At 41.4% G+C, this 26,238-nt stretch overlaps 2 protein-coding genes across 2 annotated transcripts in view; one reads left to right on the top strand and one right to left on the bottom strand.

Moving 5' to 3' along the window:
• obscna (obscurin, cytoskeletal calmodulin and titin-interacting RhoGEF a) overlaps nucleotides 1–20,654 on the top strand; it is a 38,580-nt gene extending 17,926 nt beyond the window's left edge. The window contains exons 34-77 of the mRNA XM_056378610.1: nucleotides 6–272; nucleotides 510–776; nucleotides 1,000–1,266; nucleotides 1,393–3,549; nucleotides 3,650–3,722; nucleotides 3,824–3,912; nucleotides 4,018–4,130; nucleotides 4,309–4,509; nucleotides 4,630–4,712; nucleotides 4,996–5,169; nucleotides 5,338–5,512; nucleotides 5,634–5,735; nucleotides 5,993–6,157; nucleotides 6,250–6,408; nucleotides 6,598–6,775; nucleotides 7,013–7,126; nucleotides 7,270–7,437; nucleotides 8,077–8,179; nucleotides 8,267–8,396; nucleotides 8,503–8,709; nucleotides 10,488–10,663; nucleotides 10,851–10,984; nucleotides 11,069–11,181; nucleotides 11,488–11,656; nucleotides 11,769–11,856; nucleotides 11,947–12,147; nucleotides 12,258–12,318; nucleotides 12,393–12,470; nucleotides 12,568–12,740; nucleotides 12,922–12,948; nucleotides 13,088–13,240; nucleotides 13,808–13,853; nucleotides 13,958–14,035; nucleotides 14,177–15,911; nucleotides 16,005–16,133; nucleotides 16,242–16,355; nucleotides 16,774–16,941; nucleotides 17,144–17,249; nucleotides 17,736–17,975; nucleotides 18,472–18,695; nucleotides 18,816–18,830; nucleotides 19,082–19,178; nucleotides 19,603–19,752; nucleotides 19,892–20,654. Of these exons, the coding sequence (XP_056234585.1) occupies nucleotides 6–272; nucleotides 510–776; nucleotides 1,000–1,266; nucleotides 1,393–3,549; nucleotides 3,650–3,722; nucleotides 3,824–3,912; nucleotides 4,018–4,130; nucleotides 4,309–4,509; nucleotides 4,630–4,712; nucleotides 4,996–5,169; nucleotides 5,338–5,512; nucleotides 5,634–5,735; nucleotides 5,993–6,157; nucleotides 6,250–6,408; nucleotides 6,598–6,775; nucleotides 7,013–7,126; nucleotides 7,270–7,437; nucleotides 8,077–8,179; nucleotides 8,267–8,396; nucleotides 8,503–8,709; nucleotides 10,488–10,663; nucleotides 10,851–10,984; nucleotides 11,069–11,181; nucleotides 11,488–11,656; nucleotides 11,769–11,856; nucleotides 11,947–12,147; nucleotides 12,258–12,318; nucleotides 12,393–12,470; nucleotides 12,568–12,740; nucleotides 12,922–12,948; nucleotides 13,088–13,240; nucleotides 13,808–13,853; nucleotides 13,958–14,035; nucleotides 14,177–15,911; nucleotides 16,005–16,133; nucleotides 16,242–16,355; nucleotides 16,774–16,941; nucleotides 17,144–17,249; nucleotides 17,736–17,975; nucleotides 18,472–18,695; nucleotides 18,816–18,830; nucleotides 19,082–19,178; nucleotides 19,603–19,752; nucleotides 19,892–20,072 (9,848 nt within the window). The 3' untranslated portion in view covers nucleotides 20,073–20,654. The remainder of the gene's footprint in view (nucleotides 1–5; nucleotides 273–509; nucleotides 777–999; nucleotides 1,267–1,392; nucleotides 3,550–3,649; nucleotides 3,723–3,823; nucleotides 3,913–4,017; nucleotides 4,131–4,308; nucleotides 4,510–4,629; nucleotides 4,713–4,995; nucleotides 5,170–5,337; nucleotides 5,513–5,633; nucleotides 5,736–5,992; nucleotides 6,158–6,249; nucleotides 6,409–6,597; nucleotides 6,776–7,012; nucleotides 7,127–7,269; nucleotides 7,438–8,076; nucleotides 8,180–8,266; nucleotides 8,397–8,502; nucleotides 8,710–10,487; nucleotides 10,664–10,850; nucleotides 10,985–11,068; nucleotides 11,182–11,487; nucleotides 11,657–11,768; nucleotides 11,857–11,946; nucleotides 12,148–12,257; nucleotides 12,319–12,392; nucleotides 12,471–12,567; nucleotides 12,741–12,921; nucleotides 12,949–13,087; nucleotides 13,241–13,807; nucleotides 13,854–13,957; nucleotides 14,036–14,176; nucleotides 15,912–16,004; nucleotides 16,134–16,241; nucleotides 16,356–16,773; nucleotides 16,942–17,143; nucleotides 17,250–17,735; nucleotides 17,976–18,471; nucleotides 18,696–18,815; nucleotides 18,831–19,081; nucleotides 19,179–19,602; nucleotides 19,753–19,891) is intronic.
• A 136-nt stretch (nucleotides 20,655–20,790) lies between these two features.
• On the bottom strand, nucleotides 20,791–24,935 carry guk1b (guanylate kinase 1b). The gene is made up of 7 exons (XM_056379620.1): nucleotides 24,824–24,935; nucleotides 24,530–24,571; nucleotides 22,793–22,889; nucleotides 21,899–22,037; nucleotides 21,577–21,661; nucleotides 21,409–21,494; nucleotides 20,791–21,242 (listed from the first exon to the last, which is right to left on the bottom strand). Exons 1-7 carry the CDS (start codon nucleotides 24,933–24,935, stop codon nucleotides 21,210–21,212), a joined length of 594 nt encoding a protein of 197 aa, XP_056235595.1. The 3' UTR covers nucleotides 20,791–21,209.
• Nucleotides 24,936–26,238: the final 1,303 nt, after the last annotated feature.

The raw sequence follows: 26,238 nt of genomic DNA, 5'->3' as shown, positions 1-26,238 counted from the left end.
CCTAGAGCTTGCTCCATTCTTCCACAAGGAATTGCAAAATGTGGAGGCTGAGGAGGGAGGTGCAGCCTCCCTGCACTGTGAGCTGTCTAAGCCAGGAGTGTCGGTTCACTGGAGGAAGAACAAGCTGCCACTGAGAGCCAACAAGAAGTATGAAATGAAACAAGATGGCTGCTTCCTCCAGCTCTACATCAGGGAGCTTAAACCTGAGGACAGTGGGAGCTACACATGTCAAGCAGGAAGTGCAGAGACCACTGCATCTGTGACAGTGAAAGGTGTGTGAATTTGGCAATGTGCAAAGCAAACTTTACTATTTCACACACTCAAGCCACAGAAAAGTAATGTTATTGTCAGCTAAGTACTGTCTTGAGTTGACTGAACTTTCTGAGACTTATTATAAGTTGTAACAAAGCAATTAAAGGACATGCAGGTAGACACATCTGCTAATGTCTTGGGCACCATTTCTCTTTTGGTAAAGACATTTTCCTCTTCTTTATGACATTGTTTCACAGAGCTCCCCCCATTCTTCAAGAAGGACTTACAAAGTATGGACGCTGAGGAGGGAGGATCAGCTTCCCTGTGCTGTGAGGTGTCTAAACCTGGGCTGTCAGTGCAATGGAAGAAGAACAGACTGTTACTGAGAGCCAGCAGGAAGAATGAGATGAAACAAGATGGCTGCCTCCTCCAGCTGCACATTAAGGAGCTCAATCCTGAGGACAGTGGCTGCTACACATGTCAAGCAGGAAGTGCAGAGACCACTGCAACTGTGACAGTGAAAGGTGTGTGTGCGTATGGTTGTTGTGGGTGTATACATGGGAAATTTTGTTGTATTACTCTCAAATTCTCACTGATAGAGGTTATACTTTTTCAGATACTTGTATGGTTGTATGAACTCACTGTATTTTCCATTGTAGCACACTCTACCTATCAGGCACATACAGTATGTAAGCTAAATCAGTGTCTCAAATAATGTTTTTGCTGTGTTCTGCCCCACCTACCTAGAGCTCATTCCATTCTTCAAGAAAGAACTAAAAAATGTGGAGGCCGAGGAGGGAGACGCAGCCTCCCTGTCCTGTGAGCTGTCTAAGCCTGGAGTGTCAGTGCAATGGAAGAAGAATAAGCTTCCACTGAGAGCAAACAGGAAGTATGAGATAAAACAAGATGGCTGCCTCCACCAGCTGCACATCAAGGAGCTCAAATCTGAGGATAGTGGCAGCTACACATGTCAAGTAGGAAGTGCACAGACCTTTGCAACGGTGGCAGTGAAAGGTGGGTGAATCTTGATTCCTGAGTTACAGTTAAAGAAACACAATGAGTTTATTCATTTTCTTTTTCTTCAACTTCCACCACACATAAATAAGTTTTCAACATTTTTTTTCTCATTCTTTTGCCTAGCACTACAATCTGCTCCACCAAACACAGAGCCTCCCACAATATTACCTCGGGTAAAGGGTGCTGTCTCTAAAACAACTCCTAGTCCCGAGAGTGAGAAGCCTGGCCTCCCAGAGGCCAAACCTGTTCCTCCAGAGCCCAAAAAGAGATCTCATAGGAAAGCATCTATTACAAATTCAGAAAAAGATGAGGAGCCAGTATTGCACCTAAAGCAGTCTATGATGAAAGAGAATAATAAAGACCAAAAAGGAACCCAGCCTGTAAAGCCTGTGGAGAAAGACTTTGATGTTGTACAGAACATAACACAACTGGAGAGTGAGGGCTACAAGAAAGCCGATAACTCAGTGAGATTACTAGAGCAGGATGACAGGATTGACAGGAAGGTCGAAGAGCCAGGGAGGTCTATGGAAACAGAAAATGAAGTTTTCCTGGCGAAGCAACAAGGAAGGAATTTGGAGGAAATGGTTAAAGCTGACCTTAAAGTTAGTCAATCGGAGAGGGTTCTGGGTGACACTGTGGCTGAACAACAGAGATTAAAACAAGCAGGAAAGCCCTCAGAGAAAACAAGTGAAATTCAGGAGAAGGTGAAACATCCTGGGACGCTTCTGCGGAAGAACAGTGAGGATGAAAAATGGCCCGTTGAAGCACTAGAAAAGTCAAGTGGAAAAGAAACAATAAAGGAACATGTAAAGTCTACAGTAAAGGAAGATGCAGCAGACATGATGGAAGAGGAACCTTTAAAACCACCAGTAAGATCTAAAGGAAAGACAATGGAGGAGAAGCAACCAATAAAGCATATTTTAAGAGAACCTGAGGAGCTAATTCCCCAAGCATTAAAGACTACAGTAAATGGCTCTGAGGAAGACCATAAACAGAGAGACTATGTGAGACAACAAGTGTCCACAGAGGCAGAGAGGGGGAAAAAGCAAGTGCTGTCAGTAGAACAACCAGAAAAACCTTCAGAAAGAGAGGCAGAATTTACCCCTCCAAAACCACCTGTGAGGATAAAAGGTAAAACAAAGGGGAGAATGGAAAAACAATTATCACGGGATACAGAGACAGATCAAGAAGGACAAGAGCTGACAGGAGGTGTGGTGAAAACAACGGATGATCAGCCAGTAAAACAGTCAATAAGGTCTGTGGGAAAAGAGGATAAAGAGAAACCCAGACTTGAGAGGAAATATTCAGTAACAACAGACAGTGAGATAGCTGAGAAAATAAGGCAGCCTGTGAAAGCTGCAGAGAAAGATGCAAACACCAAACAGCTGATCAAACAACCAGTAAAACCCATGAGAAAAGAACCTGAAGTTGACCAGGAAATTAAACTGGCAGTCGAGCCAATGAGAAGGAAGGAAGAAAAACAGACGAAGATGACAGAAGATGTTCCCCTTCTGTATATTTCTGAAGATGAAACTTTCTCAGAGGCTTTGATGGAAATACCAGGGAAGGTCCATCCAACTGGCTCTTGTAATGAGGGGTCAACTCAACCCTCTGGTCTTCCACTAGAGATTGACATCAGCATTGAGGATGAACCACAAATGCAAGAGGCAGCAGTCAAGATCCAGGCTGCCTTTAAAGGCTACAAAACCCGCAAAGACATGCGACCTGTCTTTAAAGAGGTTTTTAAGAACCAGATTGCAGATCTTCATGGTACAGTCACTCTAGTGTGTGTCGTAGAAGGAAAACCCAGCACAGTGCGCTGGCTGAAAAATGGCCAACAAATCACTAATGACCAGCGCTGCCGTACTGAGACAACAGAGAAGGGCGTGTGCACACTGGTGATCAAAAACCTTACCACCAGTGACGGTGGAATCTATACCTGTGAGGTGGTGAATAAGTTTGGTGTGACCTCCTACAATGGAAACGTAACGGTAGTACAGCCTCAGCAGGCTGCTCCGACAGCCCAGAAGCCTGTGCACCCACCCCTTGCAGCCATAACTCCTCTGCAACTTGCCCCACCAAGGTCTGAGGTCCAGGCCAAAACACAGACTCTGAGTCTTCCTCAGACTCAAGCACAGATACCCACTTCAGCTACAGATGCTGAAAACTATGTAGAAAGTGTGAGCGTCTCTCTGTGGGAGGCCTACAACCTGACGGAGCTGGCTGCACAGATGACTCTGGAAGAGAGGAGACGATCATCACTCATTGCTGCCAGCTCCAGTGAGTAACTCACTTATATACCGAGTGTGATGACAAAACATATGGATTTGCTTGGTCATATATTTACAGTATAGTGCATATGATTTTGTGCTTTCAACAGTGTCAAGTCCCTCTGATTATGACACGGCTCTGGATATAATGGAACCTGTTGAAACTCTTCCTGCTGTTTCAAGGTCAGAGTGCAGAAGAAAAGATTTGTTTATCTGAATTTGAGTGCAAAATTGGTCTTTTGTGCTCTTGAAAATACCCAAAATATATTTTTATATTGTCACAGGGAAGTACCAAAACCACAAGTATCCGCGAAGGACAATAAAGAAGAGATAGCTGCTCCACAACCTCCTAAGAAACTATTAAAGGTCAAAGGTAAGCTATGTTGATTTTGTTCATTGTTGTTTTTCAACTTTCCACTACTAGTTCTCTACTTTCCTGTCAGGTAATACCAGAGCTGTCTTCCTCTATAATCTGTAGGAGCTCATGAAGGCAGAATGAGGACACCATCTCCAAAGCACCATCGTGCCCACACACCCTTAGCGAGTACGGTATCTGGATCAGAGTCAGAAGGGGAAGAGGATAGCAGAGAGGTACTTTTTGTGTATTTTGCTCTATCATGGATGTATATAGTGTGTTTATGGACTTATTCTGTCTGCTCTATAAATATTAATGTAACAAATGTGATTCGATAAAGTCCAAATCTGACAAAGTAATATTACACATTTAATTTTTTTAAGCCATAAATTATGTAATTTTTGTCCCCCTCAGACATTTGAAATGTATGTGGCTCGAGCCGACTGCAGTCCTAACAGTGGAAATAAGAACAGTTTCATTCTGAAGGAGGGCCAGTTTGTAGAGGTCCTGGATTCTGTTCATCCTGACAGATGGCTGGTGAGGACCAAACCCACCAAAACCAATCCTGCTCGACAGGGATGGGTGTGTCCAGCCTACCTGGAAAAGAAGAGAAAGGTAGGATGTATAGATCCGGATGTTTTTTCTCCAATGCTGAATAAACATGTTACATTAACCATTTAGGTTTGCTTAAGATAAGACTTAAGATAATAAATACACGACTGTTGTTTCGAACAGGAAACCTTCCCACAAATGAGAGCACCTCAAGAGGATCTTGATGGAATAGGGTCTACAGGAGAAGAATATCGGAGGGCTATGAGGTCTGTTATTCTGCAATTATATGATGACATAAAAAAAAATATTGGGAGGAACGTCACCAGGCACTTTATTTTTTATTAGGATTTAGGATTAGATTTAGAATTTTATTGAAATTTTATTGAAATGCATTATTATTATTGGTTACATGTATTTGGACAATTACATTTGGATATTTTATGATAATGGAGACTGAGTTTGTTCTAATTGCAAATTTCAGAGGAAAACTGCAAAAAACTAATACTGCTGAGCCATGTCCAGTCTGAATGAAAGTCCTTCTTTCTTTAGCCAACTGATCCAAGGCCTGATTGACGGAGAGGAGGAGTTTGTAAAGGAGATGAAGATGTTCACCTGTCACCAGCTAAATTATCTGGACTCTAGTTGCCACGTCCCCATTAACATCCTCAACCAGAGAGAGATCATTTTCAGGAATATCAAGGACATTGTCTTTCTGCATGAGAGGTAACACACACACACACACCCACACCCACACACACACACACACACACACACACACACACAAGAAATGTATCACACTTCTACTATATTGTATGTAATTCATTCTATTTTTTCTCAAGCCTTACTTCTTGATTTTGATTTTTTTTTTCCTGACACTGCCTCTCACTTCAGGTGCATCCTTCCTGGTCTGAGAGGCTGTGCCACAGACGATGATGTGGCCATGCATCTGATCAAGCACACTGAGGACTTTGAAAAGTATCTTCACTACATGGTGGGACAAGCTCAAGCAGAAGCCTGCGTCAACGACAAGGCTACCCAGCAGTATTTCAAAGTATTGACAAAATCTGTTTGGATTTAAACATAAACCTTTAACATGAATATTGTGGAAACTAAGTTGCTGAGTAGCAGCATTGTTGCACATATCTAATGTTCTTTATTTCTTTAATATGTTGCTCATTACACTTCAGGAGTTAGGAGAATCTGGTAAGCCTGACGCACCTGTCATGGATGTCCTTACCTTCCTCCAGCGACCAGTGGAGAGGATTCAAACTTACCAGGCTTTACTCAAGGTCAGCATACAGTTTCTTTTACAAATTTGTGTAGAATTCCACAGACTAAACTATGTTTTTGTTTGATTCTTTATTGTGCCCCTCACAATCAAACAGGAATATTGTAGAGAAACAGGAATATTTGTATCTTGGATATTTATTTCAACTAAACATATTTAACGAGCTACGCTTGTTCTGCTGTTGCACGCGTTGCAGTGTCTTCTTGAAAATTTGTCAGCTGATTGCCTAGATGTAAATGAAAAACTTTTTTTTGCCAGGAGTTTATCAAGAACAAAGCCAAAGGTGGTCAGAGCTGCTGTCTGTTAGAGGATGCCTTCTCTACGGTGTCCTGTCTGCCCTGGAGGTCTGACAACCTGCACCAAGTGTCCCTCATTGAGAACTACCCAGCTCCTCTAATTGCCCTGGGCGAGCCTGTGCGACAGGTAACTACAGAAGACTGCCATGTTTTCATTTAATTCCGAGTTAGGCTGACATATGGTCATCGCATGGTCTTCACTTGCCTTCTTCCCTCCAGGGAGTCTTCACAGTGTGGGAGGAATCTCCAGAAATTAAGACGGCCTCTAGAGGGCATCAGAGACAAGTCTTTCTCTTCAAGGAATGTATCGTACTGTGTAAACTGAAAAGGGACACTGGCATGAACAGTGACACCTATACCTTCAAGAACAAAATGAAGGTAGCATCTATGCTCCTGTTTTCCTACTAAATCTACTTGTGTTCGTGGGGCAATACAAAAAAGAAACTATTTAATATCATAGCTTTTCACACTCCATGACGATTACTGTTACTACTACTATTAGCACAGTTTACTCTGATTTCTTTTTCCACATTTTGACCTCACCATCCTTCTCACTTATCTGCTCAGCTGAATGATGTGGAAATAAAGGAGACTATGGGTGGAGATGAAAAGTCTTGGGGGTTGTGGCATGAGCACAGGGGCTCAATGCGGAGGTACACACTGCAGGGCCGCTCCACACTGGTGAAACTGCCCTGGCTCAAAGACCTGAAGGAGCTCCAGCAACGCTCCAGTCTGCCCACTAACAGTAAGTAAAAGTGAACACCAGGTGAAGTTTGACATTGAATTGTAAGAAATAAACAAATATCTTCCTATTTATTTGTGTATTTATGTATGTTTTTATCTTAAAATGACAATGGCAGCAACAGGATGAAATTAACTGAACGTTGTCACAGATGGTCACAAAACTTTTGTGGCATAATATGGCAAATATTTTCACCAAATGCTTCGTGTGTAATTTCTGTATTTGTGTGTGCGTCAACAGGCCCACCAGTGTTTGAGTCACTGTTGTCTGACTGCACAACAAAGATAGGGCAGACAATTAAACTGACATGCAAGGTCACAGGATCACCCAAACCAGTGGTCAGCTGGCTCAAAGGTCTGGAAATGCTTTTTAAAATATAAATAATAAAATATTTTTATTTACTTTTAATGTATCAGAGTAGGTTTTGCTGAGCATGTGTAGAAAAAAAACAGCAAGTCATGGTTTCACAGTTAGAATATCTGATGTCTGCTTCTCAGATGGCCTTCCTCTGGAGGATGACTCCCGTCACATCATCACAGCGGACCGCTCTGGAACATGCAGTGTCATCCTGGACAGTCTCACTGCAGAGGACTCTGGACAGTATACATGTTACGCTACCAGCTCCATGGGCACTGCTGGTACTCTGGCTAAGGTTGTGGTGCAGGGTGAGTCTGTGGATGCAGCTGGGCCACTTCAGTAGTTCGTTACCGTACAGCGATATGTGTGTTTGTAGATGAATGCCTTACATTCAATACATACACTGTCACAAAGGAACACAGGAAAGATGACGGACCTCATAATTTTTTTCATCATATTAGCATATCTACAGCTACAAGCACAAATACTGCCACTACTTCTACTACTGCTCTTACTTCTATATTATTACTGGTATTACTACTATTAATAGTAGAGTTACAATGACCTCTACAACTACTACAGCTAGTAATAATTCTACTACTTGTACAACTGCTATTATGCAACTCTTGCTACTACTGGTGCTATTGTAATCACAATTGTCACACTTACTACTATTGTTATTATTACTACTATAATTGCTACTGTAGTTTCTAAAACTTTTCTGACTACTGCTGTATTTACTACTAATAATATTACTGTGAATAAATTCACTGCTGCAGGCGGATTTACCTCTACTATTGCTAATTCCTCTGCTACTACTATTGCTGCTTTGACTGTTGATCCTTTTAATATTGTCATTACCCCACTACTAAAACTGCCATTATTGGCCTGTTTCTAATTATAGGGATAATTTAATGACAATTTAATGTATTTGTTCTTCTCTCTAGCTCCACCCAGATTTGTGAGTCGGCTGGAGAGTGCTTGTCTAATAGAAGGAGAGGACATCCAGTTCTCTTGTTCCACGCTCAGTACTCCTTTACCACGAATCAGGTATGGCGAGAAAAAAAGCAAAGATGACTGTGACCACAGTGGTTGTGAGGTGAATACGTCAAACACATCCATCTTTGGGTTTGGCAGGTGGTTGAAAGATGGCAGAGAGTTGACTGACCAGCAAAAATACTCGATCCTGAACGATGCTCGGAGTGGAATCTTGTGTCTGACGGTCATCTACGCAACAGCGGCAGATATTGGACAGTATGAGTGTGAGGTATAAAACCCACATACATAAAACCTTCAATGTATCAAGATGATTAGCATTATTAATGTCAGAGATCTTGTAAGATGCAGTATGTCAAATGTTTTTATTTGCTTAGCTTTGGAATGAGTTTGGCTGTGTCAAGTGCAAGGCAGGTCTATGCCCCACTTACATACCACCAACTGACATCGAGGATGACCAACCACAGGACTTACCCCCTAAAGGTAGGACTGGCAAAGCTGCTGAAGGTAAATATCTTCCACACATGATGGAAACTAGTGGCAGGGTTTTCATGCGGCTGATCGACACGTTCACTAGTTCAGCCGTGTTTGAGAAGGGATGAAGCACATGCCATTGTCCAGTTTCACTTCAGATCCTGTCACCCTCTCTGCATCACATCATGTGACATCTCTTCACTTTACAACAAACTGCAACGATCTGCATCAATTTCCACTTTCAACCACTACCATTCATCCATTTGATTCAAGTTCACACCATTTTGAGATTTTACTCACATTTTCTTTTTTCCCATTTCACAGACACTCACATCATAAGTAGTTCAAACTACCATACCACTTGTCGCTAGATCCCCTGGGGTTACGGCATGGAGTGCAGCCTGTAGATGAATGCCTAAAATATGAAACGGAAAGAATAAGTAGTTTCTGCCTGCATGGCACAGCAAATTTGAATTTGCAACTATTAACTGCATTATACAGTGGTATGCCTGAGATAAAACTACACTGTCATTTTTCATTTCTCCATTTCTACTGCTGCCATTTGAGTTAAGTGCATCATGCATGCTGTAGGTGAAAGGACACACTGTCTCTCTCTCTCTCTCTCTCTCTCTCTCTCTCTCTCTCTCTCTCTCTCTCTCTCTCTCTCTCTCTCTCTCTCTCTCTCTCTGAATGCCGTGACAGTGGTTTATCTCTCTCTCACACTACTACAATGACCTTAGCTACACTAAACACATACTTTAACATAACCATCTCTTACCTAATACCTACACATAGCCAATGCTAACCTTTGCCCTTTGATCCTTAATCTGTGTCACTAGTGACTCCATCTCTTCTACTAACTAGTGTTGAGTCTGAGGCACTTTAACCTCTGCCTCTGAAAAAAAAAAAAACTCCTAAGTATAACTACTTCTATGTCAAAAGAAGCTTTTATTTGCCATAACCCAGTGGGATCTAGTGGGTATCATTCAACATAGGCACCATACTGTATTTCCCAGCATTCCTCTCACTCATGTAAACACAATGATACATTTATTGTATGGAATGATTTTGTGTTTTTCATCATGTCTCCACTTTCCACACAGGGCATGGATTGAAACAGACTCGATCATTTTCCCCCCATTAGACTCATGTTATCATCCAAAAGTCAGCACAGCCACCGAGGTGCCATAACTAACAGCAGTAATTTAAATATAGTGTATAGTATTACTGTCCTATATTATGTGCTAGTATCTATTAATTTACTGTTACTGTTACTATCACACAGGGTCAGAAATACAACTAGTAAAATGGAGTAAACTATAGAATTCAGCCAAATTCAATGGACTTATTAGAGGGGATGAAAAACCTGCTGTAAGTTTGACATATGATATACTTTATATTGACTATAAAGTTGTCTTACTCACATATTTTTTTCTGGCTTTTGGACACTGGTTCACGGTGTTTTCCCTTCCATTGTCCATATCCTACACGTTTCTCCATCTTCCTTCTACTAGTAGTAAAGGAGGAAGTTCCTCACATGGACCGTTCCATGTAAGTCATCATTGTCATGATAACAAATAACCACTCAACATTCCCCTTTTTCCTCTTGCCAACGCATGCCCAGCTAACTCTTCACTCCTACGAACACAAGATGGTTATGTGCTGGGCGGGTGCTCCCTTTGCGCCCATGCAGGAGTGGGCATGCACCCATGTCCTGTTGATGTGGTGGGTTAGTGGGGTAAAACCCTCAAGTCCTGAGGTAAGAAATGCAGTATTACTGCTGGTGGTACTTAAGGTAATGTACTTTTTTTCACTTTTCACTCTCCAATGTTGCAGTACATATAAATTACATTCAAGGCAAAGTGATAATTCCTTTAAATATAGTTAGAAAATATATTGTTATATTAAGTCTGTGATCCTTAAACTCCGGCTGAGTGGCAGTTTGGCTTTGGTAGATGCAGACTCAGAGGGCTGGTCCACTGCCTTTGTGAAGAAATGGTTACAGACTGATTTCAGCCCCACCTGTATTGCCAAGGTGCTTTTCCCTCCTGGACACCCTGAACAGTAAGTTAAGTCTCACTTATATTTATTGACCTTACTTTCCCGCCTTGAAATTAGTACTGGATGTAAAAAGTAAGTGGAGTAAATTGAAGTGGTTTTGTTAATAATTGAAATGTTACCATACATCGTAATGAGTGATAAATAGAATTTGATAATTACCTTTTCCCGTTTGTCCTCTCTTTGTGTCCAGGGCAGAGTGTAGCACTGAGGAGACAGCTCCTGCTGCCACATCCATGGATCATGTGGTTCAGCAGCCGCTGTATTACCTGGAGGAAGAGGAGGAGGAGATTTACATCTCAGAACCAATGCAGGAAATTACAGATGGTATTCTTGTCATAAGAGTATACATAAGAATATGACTGCTATCAAATTTGGTATGCTCACTAAGTGATCTAATTTCCTGTTCAGCTCCACCCTCCATCCAGGTACCCACTGAGGACCTGTGTGTAGAACCCGGCCAACCAGCTACATTTACAGCCATCATCACAGGAAGACCGACTCCTAATATACAGTGGTACAAGGTAGGGGCAGTGTAGATCAGTGATATCCAAATGGGATTGATTGCAAGGGTTTGCAACTATGCAATTTATGGGATGGGAAAAATCATATTCCTATAATACCAGATATTATTGCTTCTCTGTCTCCCATGAGAAAGGAAGCAGATCTTTTATGGTTACATTTCCACTCTTCCTACTCACAATGTGACAGTTTGCAGGAGGTCATCACGTTGTTTTAAGAGATGACAGTGCAAAACGTTAGACCAAAGTTTACTGATAAAAGAGACAATCCCTATTAAAAAAAACTTTGCTCTTGTGTTGTGATCGGAGGATGAAGAAGAGCTTGCAGCCAATGAGAATGTGGAGATAGTACAGCATGGTGCCCGCTGCTCAGTGACAATAGTGTGCTCCGAGGGTGAGGACAGCGGCATATACACCTGCTTAGCCTACAATGACTCCGGCCATGCCTCATGCCAGGCTCAGCTCACGGTGGAGGAAGGTGAGATCACAGCATTCACTGTTAAATATGACTGTTTTTGTTTTAGGCATAGATAAATTAGATTTTATTATTATTAGATTTAATTTTGTTAGTCTGTGTGGTTTCTCTATAGGCCCACTGGAGTGTCAGGAGAGAGAGGTGGAGCTGGGGAAGAGAAGGAAGTTATTCTCTGTCTATGATGTTCATGAGGAAATTGGAAGGTGAACCTCTGGATTATACTGACATAGTCCAAGCTGTTCAAGATCTCTGCTAAGGTTTGACATGCGTGCCGTCGTCTTTTCTTGTTTTAGGGGAACGTTTGGGGTAGTGAAGCGTGTCGTCCACAGAAGGACAGGTGAAGTCTTTTCTGCCAAGTTCCTTCCTCTGCGGAGCAGCACTCGGACGAGGGCCTTCCAGGAGAGAGACTTACTCTCCCGTCTGGCTCATCCCAGAGTGGCCTGTCTGCTGGACTTCTTTTGCACCAGACGCACTCTGGTGCTGATCACAGAAATGTATCCTCCCTGTTAAATATTACAATGTGATCACTCCTCTTTCCTTGCAGTGTGTTTAGCTTAAGTTTGATTTGTATTTAGTTTTAAGAATTCTTTAACACCATTTCTAGCTGCTGCTCTCATGGACTTCTGGATCATTTATTACTCAGAGGATCCGTCTCGGAGAGAGAGGTACAAGCTTGAGATATCTTTTTCTTGCAAATATTATGTATGGCTCTTGACTAATATTCTACATTTTATTTCAGGTTCAGTCATACATCCAGCAAATCCTTGAAGGTGTTGGTCACATTCACAGCATGAACATCTTGCATCTGGACATTAAAGTGAGATTCCCAGTCCCCAGTCAACACTGCATTATTGACTGTGGCCTTATTTTTGATGCGGTTCTTAATTCTCCATTTTTATTTACACTTCCTTCAGCCGGATAATATCCTAATGGTGTATCCACCCAGAGATGAGATAAAGATCTGTGACTTCGGCTTTTGCCAAGAAATAGACGCATCCAGACACCAGTACAGCATGTTTGGTACACCAGAGTTTGTTGCACCCGAGATTGTTCACCAAGAACCAGTCACTGTTGCCACTGATATTTGGTGAGTCACCTGGTCAATTGAGAGTGTGTGTTTTTATTATGTGTTATCTGATGTTGCTGTAGAGCTGCCACTCTGGTATAACTAGCAGATTTAAATAAAAGCTAAAAATGATTTGCACCGTTGTAAATTAGAGAGCAAAATTAGACAATATTACAATAGTATCTCTCATTCTCTCTGTCAGGGCTGTGGGTGTTATAGCCTATCTATGGTACGTATCACTGCATTTTTGATAATTCAAAATTCAAAACATTTCAAATTCTTAAATACACAATATATCAATAAGCTGGGCAGATGACCCACGAGTTTCTGTTAGCTGTTGACATCAGGTTTTAACTTTATCTTGACAGTCTGGTGTGTCGATGTCCTTTTGTGGGCGAGACGGACCGGGCAACACTGCTGAGAGTGGGGGAGGGGACCCTGAACTGGGACGCCCCCGATGTCACATACAGGAGTCCTGAGGCACAGAGCTTTCTCCACCTGGTCCTTCAGCCAGATCCAGAGTAGGAGACCTGTTTCATTATTGCTGAGACCACCACTTATCAATCAAGTCACAAATCAAATAATAATATGAATCAAAGATATGTTCTAGTAAACTTTGTGCAAATGACAAAGAAATCCCATTTCATGTGACAAATCTGCATAAAGGAGCAACAGTGATGTTAATGCCAATTCTGATTCCTCAAATCAAACATATCACAAAAATGCAAAACAAAATTTTTAAAAAAAAATCAGTTTTCCTGTTAAAGCTGCATTTAGCTTATGCTGAACCCTCACTGATCAAAGTGAGACCTTGTAGGGCTCAACCAAAAAAACTGGCAAAAAAATAAAACAATGAATTAAAAAGTGTCTGACTGCTGCATAAAACTACATTAACTTGGCTGATGTTTCTCTGTGCCTATGCTAGCACCTATTTCACATGAAAGACAGTCATTTGATTCAATGTGGATATCAAACATATTTTTGCTGAACTCCAGTGGTTAGTTCTTAGACCCTAACAACACTGTTAGGTGTGGTTTCAGGTGCAACTTAGCACACACATCTGAGCACTTCAATTTTCCTTTACCTAGGATGCGACCGTCTGCCTTTGAATGCTTGAGCCATGAATGGTTCCAGGTGAGAGGAAACAGTACACAATAGGTCTTTTAATCAAGCTTTATTGTATTAAAAAACATACTACAAATGCAACTAAACACTCAAATCTTTGTAAATGTGTCCAGGACAAACATACAAGAGAAGATACTGATGAAATCAACATGAGAAGTTTGAAGGTCTTTATCTCAAAAATGAAATGGCAGGTGAGTTGTCTCTCTTGTATCATTTATCGTTTCTTGTAATGTTGATAATCTTGAAGTTTAATATGATTACATCAGATTATATAGTTTACCTAAGATTATGTCTTAAGTATTACCATTATCATTATTGTTGTATCTTCTCAGCGTTCCTTGACTTGCATTGGGTCAGTTCTCACGTTGAGGCCTGTCCCTGAGCTGCTGGACGCTCCTCTCAGAGAGACTGCTGTGACGGTGCCTCGCGAGCTCCAGGAACACAGCAGCACCTCTCTGAGCAGTGGCTCATCATCTGAGTATGATGAAGCTGACGCTTTGGACTTTTTCCGGCACTACAGTCCGACTGAGGAGGAGGAGGAAACAGAGGAGGATTATGATCCTTTAATGGAGAGAGCACAGATCCCCGAGCCTTTTGCCAAACTCCCCCTAGATGGAGAGGAAGAGGAGGAAGTGACATTAGGGGAGGAAGAGGATGGGGAGATGGTAGGAAGGACGAGTGTATTAGAGCGGAGTATGAGCAGGCAGTCAGTTGCGTCATCAGACGTGTCGTGCCAGCAGACACCTCAGAGGGAGCGTAGGTTGAGCAAAGACAGCAGTCAATCTCTCTACCTCTCTGACTGGGATGAGGGTTCAGGAAGTGACGGAGGTCGTATCCCTCGGGGCAGTGTCATCCGAAGCACTTTCTATAGCACCTCTCATCAGCTTTCACCCATGTCTGCCAGACACATGTCATTACGGGACAAATTCCAGGCCAAAAAACAGGAGAGAGGTCGCAAACCACTGAGGAGGAGCTTTTCAGGACGCCTCAATGAACCTCTTATTGAATATGTGGAGGATGAGACAGAAACTAATCGAGGCCAAAGACGGGGATCTATTCAGCCCACGATGCAGAAATCCTGCTCCTTTGACAGTGGAGTTGGCCTCATCCACGGCAACGTACCCCCTCACAGGAGGAGCAGGTCTCTTGATGAGTATTCGCGCCGGTCTCCCAGCTCACCCAAGCGCACAATGCCAGGTGAAGAAGGCTCTCAAAGTCTGAAGGAAGATTTCACAGATGATGAAGTGGCTGGGAGAAACTTGTTGGCCATCCCGGGCCCACGGCGACCTGCAAGAAGACGTGGCTCCATCGCTCCTGTACATGCGACTCGCACACTGGGTGGAACAACTGTTCCCACAGACTTCCTTGCTGGAGACAGAACGGGCACCAGGTTGGTTCAGGACCAGACAGAGAGAGATACTTTTGCTGGCTCCCAGGGGTCCCTGGCTGAGTCATCTATTTTGGAGCACGGTGGCTCAGAGTCTTCAAGCAGACTCGGCTCCTGCGAGGAGCTGAGTCATGGTCATCTCAGAGGAAGATACAGATCAGGAGAGAGTGAAGGGTACGATGATCAGGGGGAGCCTCTGATTTCATCATCTCCCTGCTCATTCCAAGAAGTCAAACCCAGAGGCTCGTTTCCTCAGGCCCCACCGCGAAACCGCACCCGCTCCAACCCCAACTTATCTGCAAACAGCAGAGGTCAGCCAGGGCCCCGGCTGATGCCGAGCCCCAGTCCGAGCCTCTCTTCTCTCCAGGCTCCAGAGAGGCCTCCCAGGGCCAGGGACAAGAAGGAAGGCTACGGCCTGCAGAGACATGCATCTGCTCCAGCCCTGGAAGCCCGACCACCCACAGGAAAGTCACCCAAGCTGGGACTGCTCAAGATCTTCCGCAGGCAGTCCTGGACTGGCCATTCGTACTCTCAGCTGGAGGACACAGAGTTAGGACCCACATTAGGAGAGATCATGACGCCCGATACACCCACCATGTCTTTGAGGAAGAAAATGAGAGCTTCTGCTTCTAGCCTGACCAAGCTGTTTTCCAGATCTAAGGAGGATGTGAGTAAGGGAGGTGAGTTATTGCACTCTATATTGTACATTAACATCATACTGTACATTTTATCCAACCTGATTTTTTTATTTTTTTATTTGTCCATTATAACAGGGCCAATAGTAAAAGGATCAGCTCCCATCCCACCTAAAAGGGAGCGTAGTGCTGGTCTTGAGAGTCCAAAAAAGAGGACCTCCAAAATCCTTCCTTCTTTCAAAATACCTGCATTCAAAAAGACAAAAGGTAGTGAACAAGCTACATTCTGTGGATCAAATATTTCCTGTCTGAAATAGCTATGCTGTCATCATTTTTGCTATAAGCCTGCTTGTCCATTATTTCCATATCTGCCAGTCCGTCCCAACAAGCCTGAAGTTCTGCAGTTAGATGGAGGCAGAGTCCTGCTGGTTTGGAAACCGATCCAGTCTAGTGACCCTCTCACCTACTGTGTGCAGTTCTGTTCAGATGGTGAGTTTACAGAGACTGTACAGCAGCACATTGATAGTTTGTGTTAAAAGGAAACCAAATAGTTGTTTGTGTTTGACAGATAGTTCCAGTTAATAAAATATAAAATGTAATCTATTTGTATATATGGTCAAAATGTTTCATAATGAAAATCCATGCATTTAAACGAGCATTTCATCAGGCATGTGCAGAACATGGTGTTTGGAATGACTATTAGATATTTTTCAGTCACCATCATCTTTAGATTATTTCAATTTCATGTAGCTGACAACCAGTTAAAGTCCACACTGTGACTGTTTTGACTTTGAGTACTTGTCTTCATGTTAATCTTAAAGTTCCATTAAGTTAAAAATTATATTTCCTATGGTACAAAATCACTAGTATCAGTGCAGTAAATCTCATGTATCGTGTGTTCCTGCAGGTGGGGCGTGGACAGTCCTGTCAGACAATGTGACAGACAGCTGCTATGTGGTGAAGGACTTAGCGAGAGGAGCGTCTTATGTGTTCAGGGTGGGCTGCATCACCAAGACAGGAGCAGGACCTTTCAGTGATGCTTCAGCACCTGTTGTTATGGCTACTCATCCCGAAGGTGAGAAAAATACTGTCAGACACGATGTTGTATGTTCGCTGTTGTGTGATTTCAATCATTCATTCATTTTTCCGTATTTAGTATTTGTGATCATTAGGACTTTGCTTCACAGAGTATTTACAGCAATGAGAAGTTTATATGTTCATCAGCCACTTACATGGAAGGCTTTAACATTTTCACCTCTATTTACTTTGTTGTATAGAGACTCACATTTCGCTAACCCTGACTGAGACCCTGGGGTCAAAGGTCACTGGATCAGAACAACAAACAACACAAAGGAACTACAGCTTCCTCTCTGAGATTAACAGGTGGGATTTTTAATTAAATCCAAGGGAGGAGCTTTAACGTCCCTTTTCTACATAATGACCTAAATGTAGTGTAAATACTTTATTTTTACTGTAGTGTTTATTTCCGTTTGATGGCACATGATGATATTTTTTAATTTAGGTGTAACTTTTCCAGTTTCTCAAGTCTGAAACAAACTGATATTTCTGATTTAAACCTGATTTTTTTTTTTTTAATGCTGATATTCAGTATCTTTATTTGTCTCTACTTTTATGACAAAATTGAAGTATCTGTGTTTTCGAACAGACTTTAATTCTTGGTATGGCATAAAAATCACTTCAGCTGTATGTACCAACGGGACTCAAAATGATACTGCTTATTTAGGGTCACAAGGGACTGGGACCAGTTCCACCATGCATTAGGTTCAGAGCATTCTTGTCTTTTATCTCACCAGTTTGCCACACAGCCTTTCTCTGTTCGTCTCCATCTTTTGCTCTCTTCTCTATCAGGGGTCGTTTCAGTGTAATAACCCTGTGTAGAGATGTTGAAACGAGCAAAGTGTTTGCAGCCAAGATCACCCCTTACCAGGCAGAGCAGAGACAGCTGGTGCTGAGGGAGTACCAGCTGCTGAAGAGGCTTCATCACCCACACCTGGTGCAGCTGCACACTGCCTACCTCACCTCCTACTACCTGGTGTTAGTGGAGGAGCTTTGTCCCGGCAAGGAGCTGCTCTACAGTCTGGCTGCGAGGTAAAAGAGGGCTCAAAAACAGAAAACTCCGTCCTTGCTTTGACTCTTTACTACTTGGTGGGTTTGTCTGTCTCACACTTTATTCCAGAGCATGCCATATTGCCAAGAAAGGCAGTTATTCATGGTTTTGTGAGCATTGTTTCTTAACGACTGTAATGAGCCCCAGCCCTCTGGTCTAGTGGATACATCTGATCACAATTCCACTATTTCATCAAGGAAGTTCATTCAGTCCATTACAGTGAAAAAATCCTCCTCCTTGTCTTGTCCTGAGGAGCCTGTTGGAGGAATACTCCATGCAAGACTGATTACAACATGATTCCAAAATAGGAGACCTCACTGAGACAGTTTTCATGAGCAATGCTGATCATATTAGGGCTTTTTCAGACCTGTGTCTAAAATGTCTTATGTTTATGCAACCTGTAGCCATTTGTAGCAACCCATCACATACTGTAACTAAGCTGTACAAACTTGCCTGTCTGTGTCCCTTACCTTTCAGAGATCTGTATGCAGAGACTCATGTCGCTGAGCTGCTGGTTCAGATTCTGAGTGCAGTCGATTACCTTCACAGCCGTCGAGTCATCCACCTGGACCTGAAGTCTGACAACATGCTGGTGGATGATGGTAACCACTTGAAGATTGTGGACTTTGGCTCAGCTCAGTCCTACACACCCGGACAGCCCCTCAACATCGAGCACATCCAGGGCCTGTCGGAGAGCAAAGGTACTGTTGCATTCCTTGTTTAATTTCAAAAGGGAAATTAAATTGTGTGAGATATTAAAGCTCGCATTGTTGTTGATTCTTCTAATGTACTAAACCTTTGACTGTCATGGCCTTCAACAGACTGCCGCAGCAAAGGTACATATTCTTTAAGGGAGGACGGATTGATGGATGGAAATAACTCAGCCTAACTTCATCCACCTCAGCTGATCCTAGCTACCATAACCTAACAAGCCCAAGTCCATTTTAATATATTTTTTTTTTATCCAATTCTTTCTGATTTTAGTCATTTTCTTAAAATAGAAAATTAAAAATGTGAGTGAATGTGGCATAGCCAGTAAAAGCACAACTCTCTATGAACAATGTCCTGTGTCTGTCTATTTTGCCAGTTTATATTGTCCTTCCTAAAGCTCCGGAGATCCTGGAGGGTCAGGGTGTCGGGCCTGAAACTGATGTTTGGGCTATTGGAGTTCTGTCGTTCATCATGTAAGTCCAAACATACAGGTGGAACAGCTGCATATACATATATACTTTTAGAAAATATGTGGTCATGTTTACTGGGTTAAAAAAATAATAATGATAATAAGATAAGATACTGATGATTTGATAAAGGTGGCTGCCATTTTTGTAAAATAGCAACAATCAACAACAGCATAACAAATTCTTTGCGATGGTAGTTGACAAAATTTCAATTTTACAGATTAAAATGTCTGAATGTTCTCTCTGTACATAATAATTTCTTGTTATTTAGGTAGGCTGTAGGTTTATTCACTGAAGTTCTGAGCAAATATGAATGTTAACAGTGCTGCAGACAAACTCTTCTGTACTTCACTGAGGCAAAATGATTAACTTACTTAGTAATTAGAAGTTAGCATGTATTATGTTTTTGTATAATTGCTTTCTTTGCTAGGTTGAGCGCCGACAGCCCGTTTCATGCAGAGCTCAGCTGGGAGCAAGACAGAAACATCAAGAAGGGGAAGATCCAGTTTGGACGCTGTTACCCTGGTCTGTCAGAGGGAGCCTTAAACTTCATGAAGACCAGCCTGAATAACAAATCCTGGTAAGTGTATCTGTTAAAATGTAGTAAGTCATTCTTCTGATGCAAACCAAACCAAAGATTATTAGTGTAAAAAGTTGCATTAGTGGATGAGGAACATAAATGTGTATATTCGATAAAATTGTGAAATTTAATTTTGCAGGGGGAGACCCACTGCAGCCGAGTGTCTCCAGAACCCATGGCTGCGTGCTCCTCGTGCGCCACACAAAGCCCGACAATCCAAGGTGTGTTTCTCCACAGACAAGCTTAAAGCTTACCTCAATCAGAAGGAAGAGAAACGAGACCTGGTCCACACCAAGCTGCAGGGTCCCTTCTTCCAGTAACGCAATGATGCCAAAAAAAAAAGTAGGATTTTCTTTCACCAGCAGGTTTTCCTAAAAAAAAATATGCAGCCTTATAACCGATACATTTCATTTCAGCTGTGTGGTCAGTTTTTAAATCATTTTGCTATCCTCTGATTATGAGAATGTGATGCGTCTTAATGAGTTTCCAAATTGTTCTTGTCTATTAGTTTGTACATGAGAGTGCCGTGCATTTTGTTTGCTTTGGTTTCCATGGAAACAGATCAGGGATAAGTTAAGTCTATGCACGAGCGCACACTGTTTGCTCTGTGACATGTTTTTCTCCTCAGCATCAGACAGCTGCAAATGTTTGGTCTGACAGTATAAAATATTTTCTGTGCCATTCTGCTCCAAACAGAAGGCAGATACATTTCTGAGTTCTTTACAGCATTTTATTTAAATCTTGACATGTTCTACCTTAAGATTGCAATGTATAAATGGGAAATTGATTAGATTTATAGGTTTTACTGGACGCTTCTAAGTTTAATATTAATAATATATTGGGTCAAAAACCCACCTGAATGAGTTAGTGAATGAAAGATTAATTAAATGGCACAAAAGTGGTCAGTGATTGTCCTCAAATTCTTTATTCAGTCTCACATACACAAACATACATGCACATGTTTTGAATGTGCTCATCATGCCCCACATACAGTATATACACAAATATACGCAGTGACTTCATGTAATCTTTGAGTAATATTCAGCATGTCAGTACATTTTTAAATTTTACATTTAATTATGAGTCGGTTTATTTAAACTATATTAGAATTCAACAGAAAAAAAATCAAAGTGTTATGAATTTCCAAACAATTTCTAACTTGGTGGTGGTGCGTGCAGCAGGTACTGTCTGGTGGTGCAGGTGTGTACTCCACACTTCACTGGTTTTGGCAGTTGTTTCTATTGTTTTTCTTTGATGTGTAACTTGGGTTAGGATGGGTTAGGATTTTCTTACATAGATAATGACCATTAATTGCTCCAAATCTAACACATTCTACCATTCAACTCAGAATCCCTCCTTTCCATCTAACTCCCATCTGAAGAAAAGTTTGTTTTTCTTTACCCTCTATGTAATATCCTCAGAGATGCTCAATTTCAGGTGAGTTTACTGTTTCCTTTTTATGATTTGGCCTCCTGAACTTTTTGGATTTCCTGTAGAAAGAGAGATGAGGACTACTTTAGTATTTTTGCTGATAAACTGATGGTCTTGTCTAGAGATTTGTGAATATAAAAGTATCTGTATTCTACAGCTGGCAGACAATAGTAGCAAAGTGTATGTTTAAATAAAACAGCCGGTTCATTTTATTCTTTTACTCACCTCATTGAGGATATCTTTCAGCTCCTCATAGGCCCTCTCTAAGTCATCATTAATGATAACAATATCAAACACGCCCGGCTCCTTACCTAGAAAAAAAAGACATGAATCAGCTGAAACGATTGTCTTTATTTCAGCATCGTGTGTGAGCAGAACTGCCGAGAAACTTACTGAGCTCCATGTCAATGCGTGCTGCCTCCAGACGTTTCTGTAAACTCTCCTCTGTTTCTGTCTGCCTGTCCCTCAGACGTTTTTCCTGAGAAAAACATTACAACTTGTCATTATCTTAAGCAAGAGATGAAGACAAGACATGAAACAACAAAACAGCCGTTATATGATAACATCATGGTTGCTGCTGTTTAACATGACAATCGAAAGTATAAAACAAACAACTTTCTAATCCGTACAAGCATGGAATGAGCTTAAGTGCAGAAATGGAAATATTGTAACATACAGTATTAGATTAATGCAATATACAAAGTTGGACATTTACCAGGATCTCCATGGAAGGAGGCTGGATGGAGATGTAGATGGGGTTCAGGTCAGTCTCTTTAATCCTTTTCACACCCTGGATGTCCACATCGAGGATGCAGATTAGGTTCTTGGCCAGCACGTCTTCTACGGCAGCTTTACTGCAGAAACAGTGCAGTGTTACAGTATGAAATTACACCAAACACAAACCCATTTAGATAACCAGGACCACAGAAATGAACAGAGGTGGGTTTGATAATCTCCAAACATGTACTGAATGTGTAGCCATGTCATTTTGTTGCTCCTCACATGTAGTGACTAAGGTAAGAGGATCGCTGCATTGATCCGTGCTGCTCAGACCGCAGTGAGTGTGTTATCTTCAGAATAAGAGCAAGAGATTAAACGTGACACACAAGATGCTGAGCTGCGGCGCTGCTCTTTTTGACCTAAAGGGTGTTAAAGCTCCATCTGTCACAAGGCTATTATATAGCCTTTTGATCCCTGTGGCCCAATCTGAGAGTCTCCTCTTATACAAGGCGGCAGACTTCATTTTTTTTTTATCAATTTTGACACTGGTATACCATTATCTTATTGGGTTTTCACTCATTAACTCTGTATTACTTTCATTCTCATAGGCAGGATGGAAAAGCTTCTGAAACCGTATTTAAATCAATTTTAAAAAATTGAATCATACAGATGAAGTTAATTTGGCAGTTAAAAGTCAAATTCTTATGAACTGGGATACTTTTAAAAATGAATAATATTTAAGAAAAAATACATTTTGCAAATGAATGAATAGAAAAATGTGCACAGAGATATAAAAGGAATATACTTTTTTTTTTTTTTTTTTTTGAAATCCGGATGCCATTGATTACATATAGTGACATTTATGCTGAGATGCAAATAGGCTATTTACCTTGTTCCATACATGTTGCCGGAAAACTCTGCATTCTCAATGAATTCGCCCTTGCTGATGCCCTCCTCCATGGCCTCTCTTGTTGTGAAGTGGTAGTCTGTAAGATGCAACATTAATAATAAATCTAGATCTGACATTAAACCTTGCACAATGGAAAGGAATTGTAGTTTAGTGAAAGATGACCCCGGTTTTATCACAATAAATAGTGAACGTCACAGTGATCACAGGCAAAATTAAAGGGAATCCTATGAACCAATATTTTAGATTGTTTATGTGCATGATGTTCTCCTCTGAGCTAAATTTCAAACTGTTATGCAGTTGCAAAAAAACAGACATTCTCTAAACATAAAACGTGCTAAGGTGAGAAATATGTTTTTAGCCAAATATTTTCTTAAGATGCCATTAGTGTAAGCAGTCACACACATTTTATTGTCCATACCCGATCCATCTTCACAACATCAAAACCTCTGGAGATCTAAAACAACAGAGTTTTAGAAACAAACACGTTACTACTACTACCACGAGCAGCCACTGTGATAGCACGCAATCATTAGCATAACGACTCTGAAGTAACAATCTGAAGGGAAATGCTGGATAGAACAGGAAGTGACTGTGCCGTCGCTTGAAAGCAAGACAATGAATTTTAAATGGCACTGCAGTACATGATCAAGATCAAAAGTTCACTTTGGTCCAAGCAATCCACTGCTGTGTTACTCATATTTTGGATTAATAAAACTATATTCAGTGTCTTATTGTCAGTGTATGAAAAAAGAAGAAACATGAATAGCATACCGTCGTCTGCCTGAGTGTTTTCATGAAGTTTCAACACATTAAACGGATGTAACGTTTTAGAAAGGTCAGATGAACCCTGTAGATATATGTGTATATGTATATATAAATACACATAATATATATAAAAATGCACTTGCTGAATCCTGTGACACTAATGGTTGCAAATCATCAGTGCTCTCTCGGCCACAGTGGGAAATGGGACAGTTAAACGTCACTGGACTGGAGATGGGGCTCACTACTGAGGCATCACAGGGGGCTATTTTCAAAAGCTTTTTACTCCAAAGTGTAGACTGTCTGATCCTGATTCCTGAGATCATATCATATCATTTTCTTTTTTCTTTTTTTTGTTTCGATTTTTTTGTTTGTCACATGACTTGTTCCTATGAATCCAATTAGAGCGTGCCAGGATGATGAAAGTAACCCCCTTCCCTCTTGCCGTAAAAAAAAACCAGTGATCAGGAATCACACTGAGGTCACCTTCATCTGTGGTTTCTGATTCATTTGGACACGAAAATGAAGTTGACATTTCTAAGTCTTCAGAGGAAAAGACGTCTGCCACAGGCAGTAAAGTAGCCCCCAGAAGCATGGGGAGTTTGTTCAGCCCTATGGAGAAAGCAAAAAAGGCACAGAAAGAGGTTTATCCCTTTATATCAAGGGAGCTATACAGCAGGGACAAAACCATTTGTGCAGTTCACTTGGGAGTAAGAAGTATTGTGGGCGTTGTTGTGGACCATGCAGGTCGGGGAGGCCGGTGGTATAGACACAAAAGGAAAGAGGTGTATTGTCAAATACCCTAGTTCAGAAAATATACTTTTATAACAGCACTACAGATTCAAATCCAAGCCTAGGGTTGCTGCTTGGTGAATCTCAGAGCGTGGTGGTCCTACTGCAGCATGAAGGTGCTGAAAATGTCAACCAGCGCTCTGTTTCGAGCCAGAACTGTACCTTTGCCATCTTCCTCTCCTGGTCGAGGGTTTCTTGTTGTGTCTGTGAGGAGAGGATTTCAGCATTAAAATCCATCCAGAAATAAAGCAATAAATCATGAGTAATTTTGCTTTTGATGGATATCTAAGTGGAATGCTGAGCTGCTGTAAAAATCTCAGTCCCCACATTACAAGTTTTACTGATGTCGCACAAATCTACAGGCCAATGCAGCATTAGACGCCTTGCCTCCTGCCCAACTTCCTCCAGACAGAATGTTATGGAGGAAGCCAATCACCAGTTGGCACACAAACGTACGTGACACGCTGAATCCAAAGACGTCTTCATGCTCCTTCATCAGCCTCTTCATTAGAGTGCTCTTCCCTGCTCCGGAGGGGCCGCTCAGCACCACGGGCCTCAGTCCTGACATTATTCTGAGACAGACAGACAGACAGACAGACAGACAGACAGACAGACAGACACAGACAGGGACAGAGTGAGCTCAGGTTTGTGCCAGAAGCGGATTAAAAGCAGATCTTTCATGCCAGACTAAATCCAGCATTAAAGGTATGGCAGCCATTTTTAGAATAAGACACAGCGTATCGTAGTATTCATTACCATCACCCCTGAGTGGTGAACTATTGTTCCTATGAAGTATTTTACATTGCTAAACTCTCATCCTATACATTACTACTGCAGTGCTGGTAAAGCTCCCCTGATCTAAGGTGCAGTTAGACTAATCCTTTGATCCAAGCTTCTCTTATCCACTACACTGACTGACTACACATGAGGAAACATCCCAACAGGCCCGAACTGTACAGGGTTAAAAGCAGACCTTTGCTCCCATATTATTGTGGCTTTAATCTCCACTCATAATAAATTAACACTTAGAAATTTCCTATGTCCTTTTTCTTTAATTAAAATATTAAAGCACATCCATGTCCTAATTGCTGACTTGTTAGACAGCCAGAGGCCCTGGGGTTAATGTTAAGAACGCCTCTTAATGAAGTCATGGCAGGTCAGTCAGCAGGATTAATTGGATCTGGGCCAGGCAGCACAAAGAGTCCTGGACAGGTGGCCCAGTTACCTGCTGTGCTAGGAGAGGATGATGTTTCAGGGATGTTGTTGAATCAATTGATTTAGAATCCCCATTAACACAATTACTTAATAACACAGGATCTGTACCAGTTTAAAAAATAGCACATAAATTGAATGTAACAGTACATTTACTCAAGTATTGTACTTAAGTACAATTTTTAGTGGTACTTCAGTATTTACACTATACAGCTTACAGCTATAAAAAAAAAAAAAGAGCTACCCCTCAACCAACTACACAGTGTTAAAATGCTGTTTAATCATTTTATTTTTGATGTTTTAAGTGCATTTTGCTGAACGTGCTTATGAAGGACATATTTCCTCGTAGCAATCATGGAAATGTGTCAAATGACTTGTTTATTTTGGCTAGAACTTCTATATTATGAATGTGCAATATAACTTCTAAATACCTGAACAGTAGAAAACAACTTTAATGTAACTTTCTTCTAGTTTAAGCTGAGGTGTAAACCAGAACTCAGCTTCAACTAAGTTTCCTCACCTGCATAAAGTAAGGAGTAATTCTGTCAGTGTCTATATCACCATGTTTAAAAGCTTTATTGTATGTTTTTTCATCGTACAAATTAATATAGTAAATGACTAAAAGCATATCATTGCATGATCAGTTTTTAACAAGTAAA

Source organism: Seriola aureovittata, chromosome 6 (genome assembly GCF_021018895.1).
Source record: "Seriola aureovittata isolate HTS-2021-v1 ecotype China chromosome 6, ASM2101889v1, whole genome shotgun sequence".
Taxonomy (NCBI): domain Eukaryota; kingdom Metazoa; phylum Chordata; class Actinopteri; order Carangiformes; family Carangidae; genus Seriola; species Seriola aureovittata.
Note: the sequence above shows the minus strand (reverse complement) of the source record. Positions and strands in the feature narration are given on the sequence as shown.

Bases quoted from the DNA above. Each gene is read 5' to 3' on its own strand.
- guk1b (XM_056379620.1), bottom strand. From the start codon at position 24,935: ATGTCAGGACTGAGGCCCGTGGTGCTGAGCGGCCCCTCCGGAGCAGGG. The intron at 22,038-22,792 runs GTAAATAGCCTA...CTGTTTCTGCAG, and splicing joins GGCAACATGTATGGAACAAG to TAAAGCTGCCGTAGAAGACG. The intron at 21,662-21,898 runs GTAAATGTCCAA...TGTTTTTCTCAG, and splicing joins CTCCTTCCATGGAGATCCTG to GAAAAACGTCTGAGGGACAG.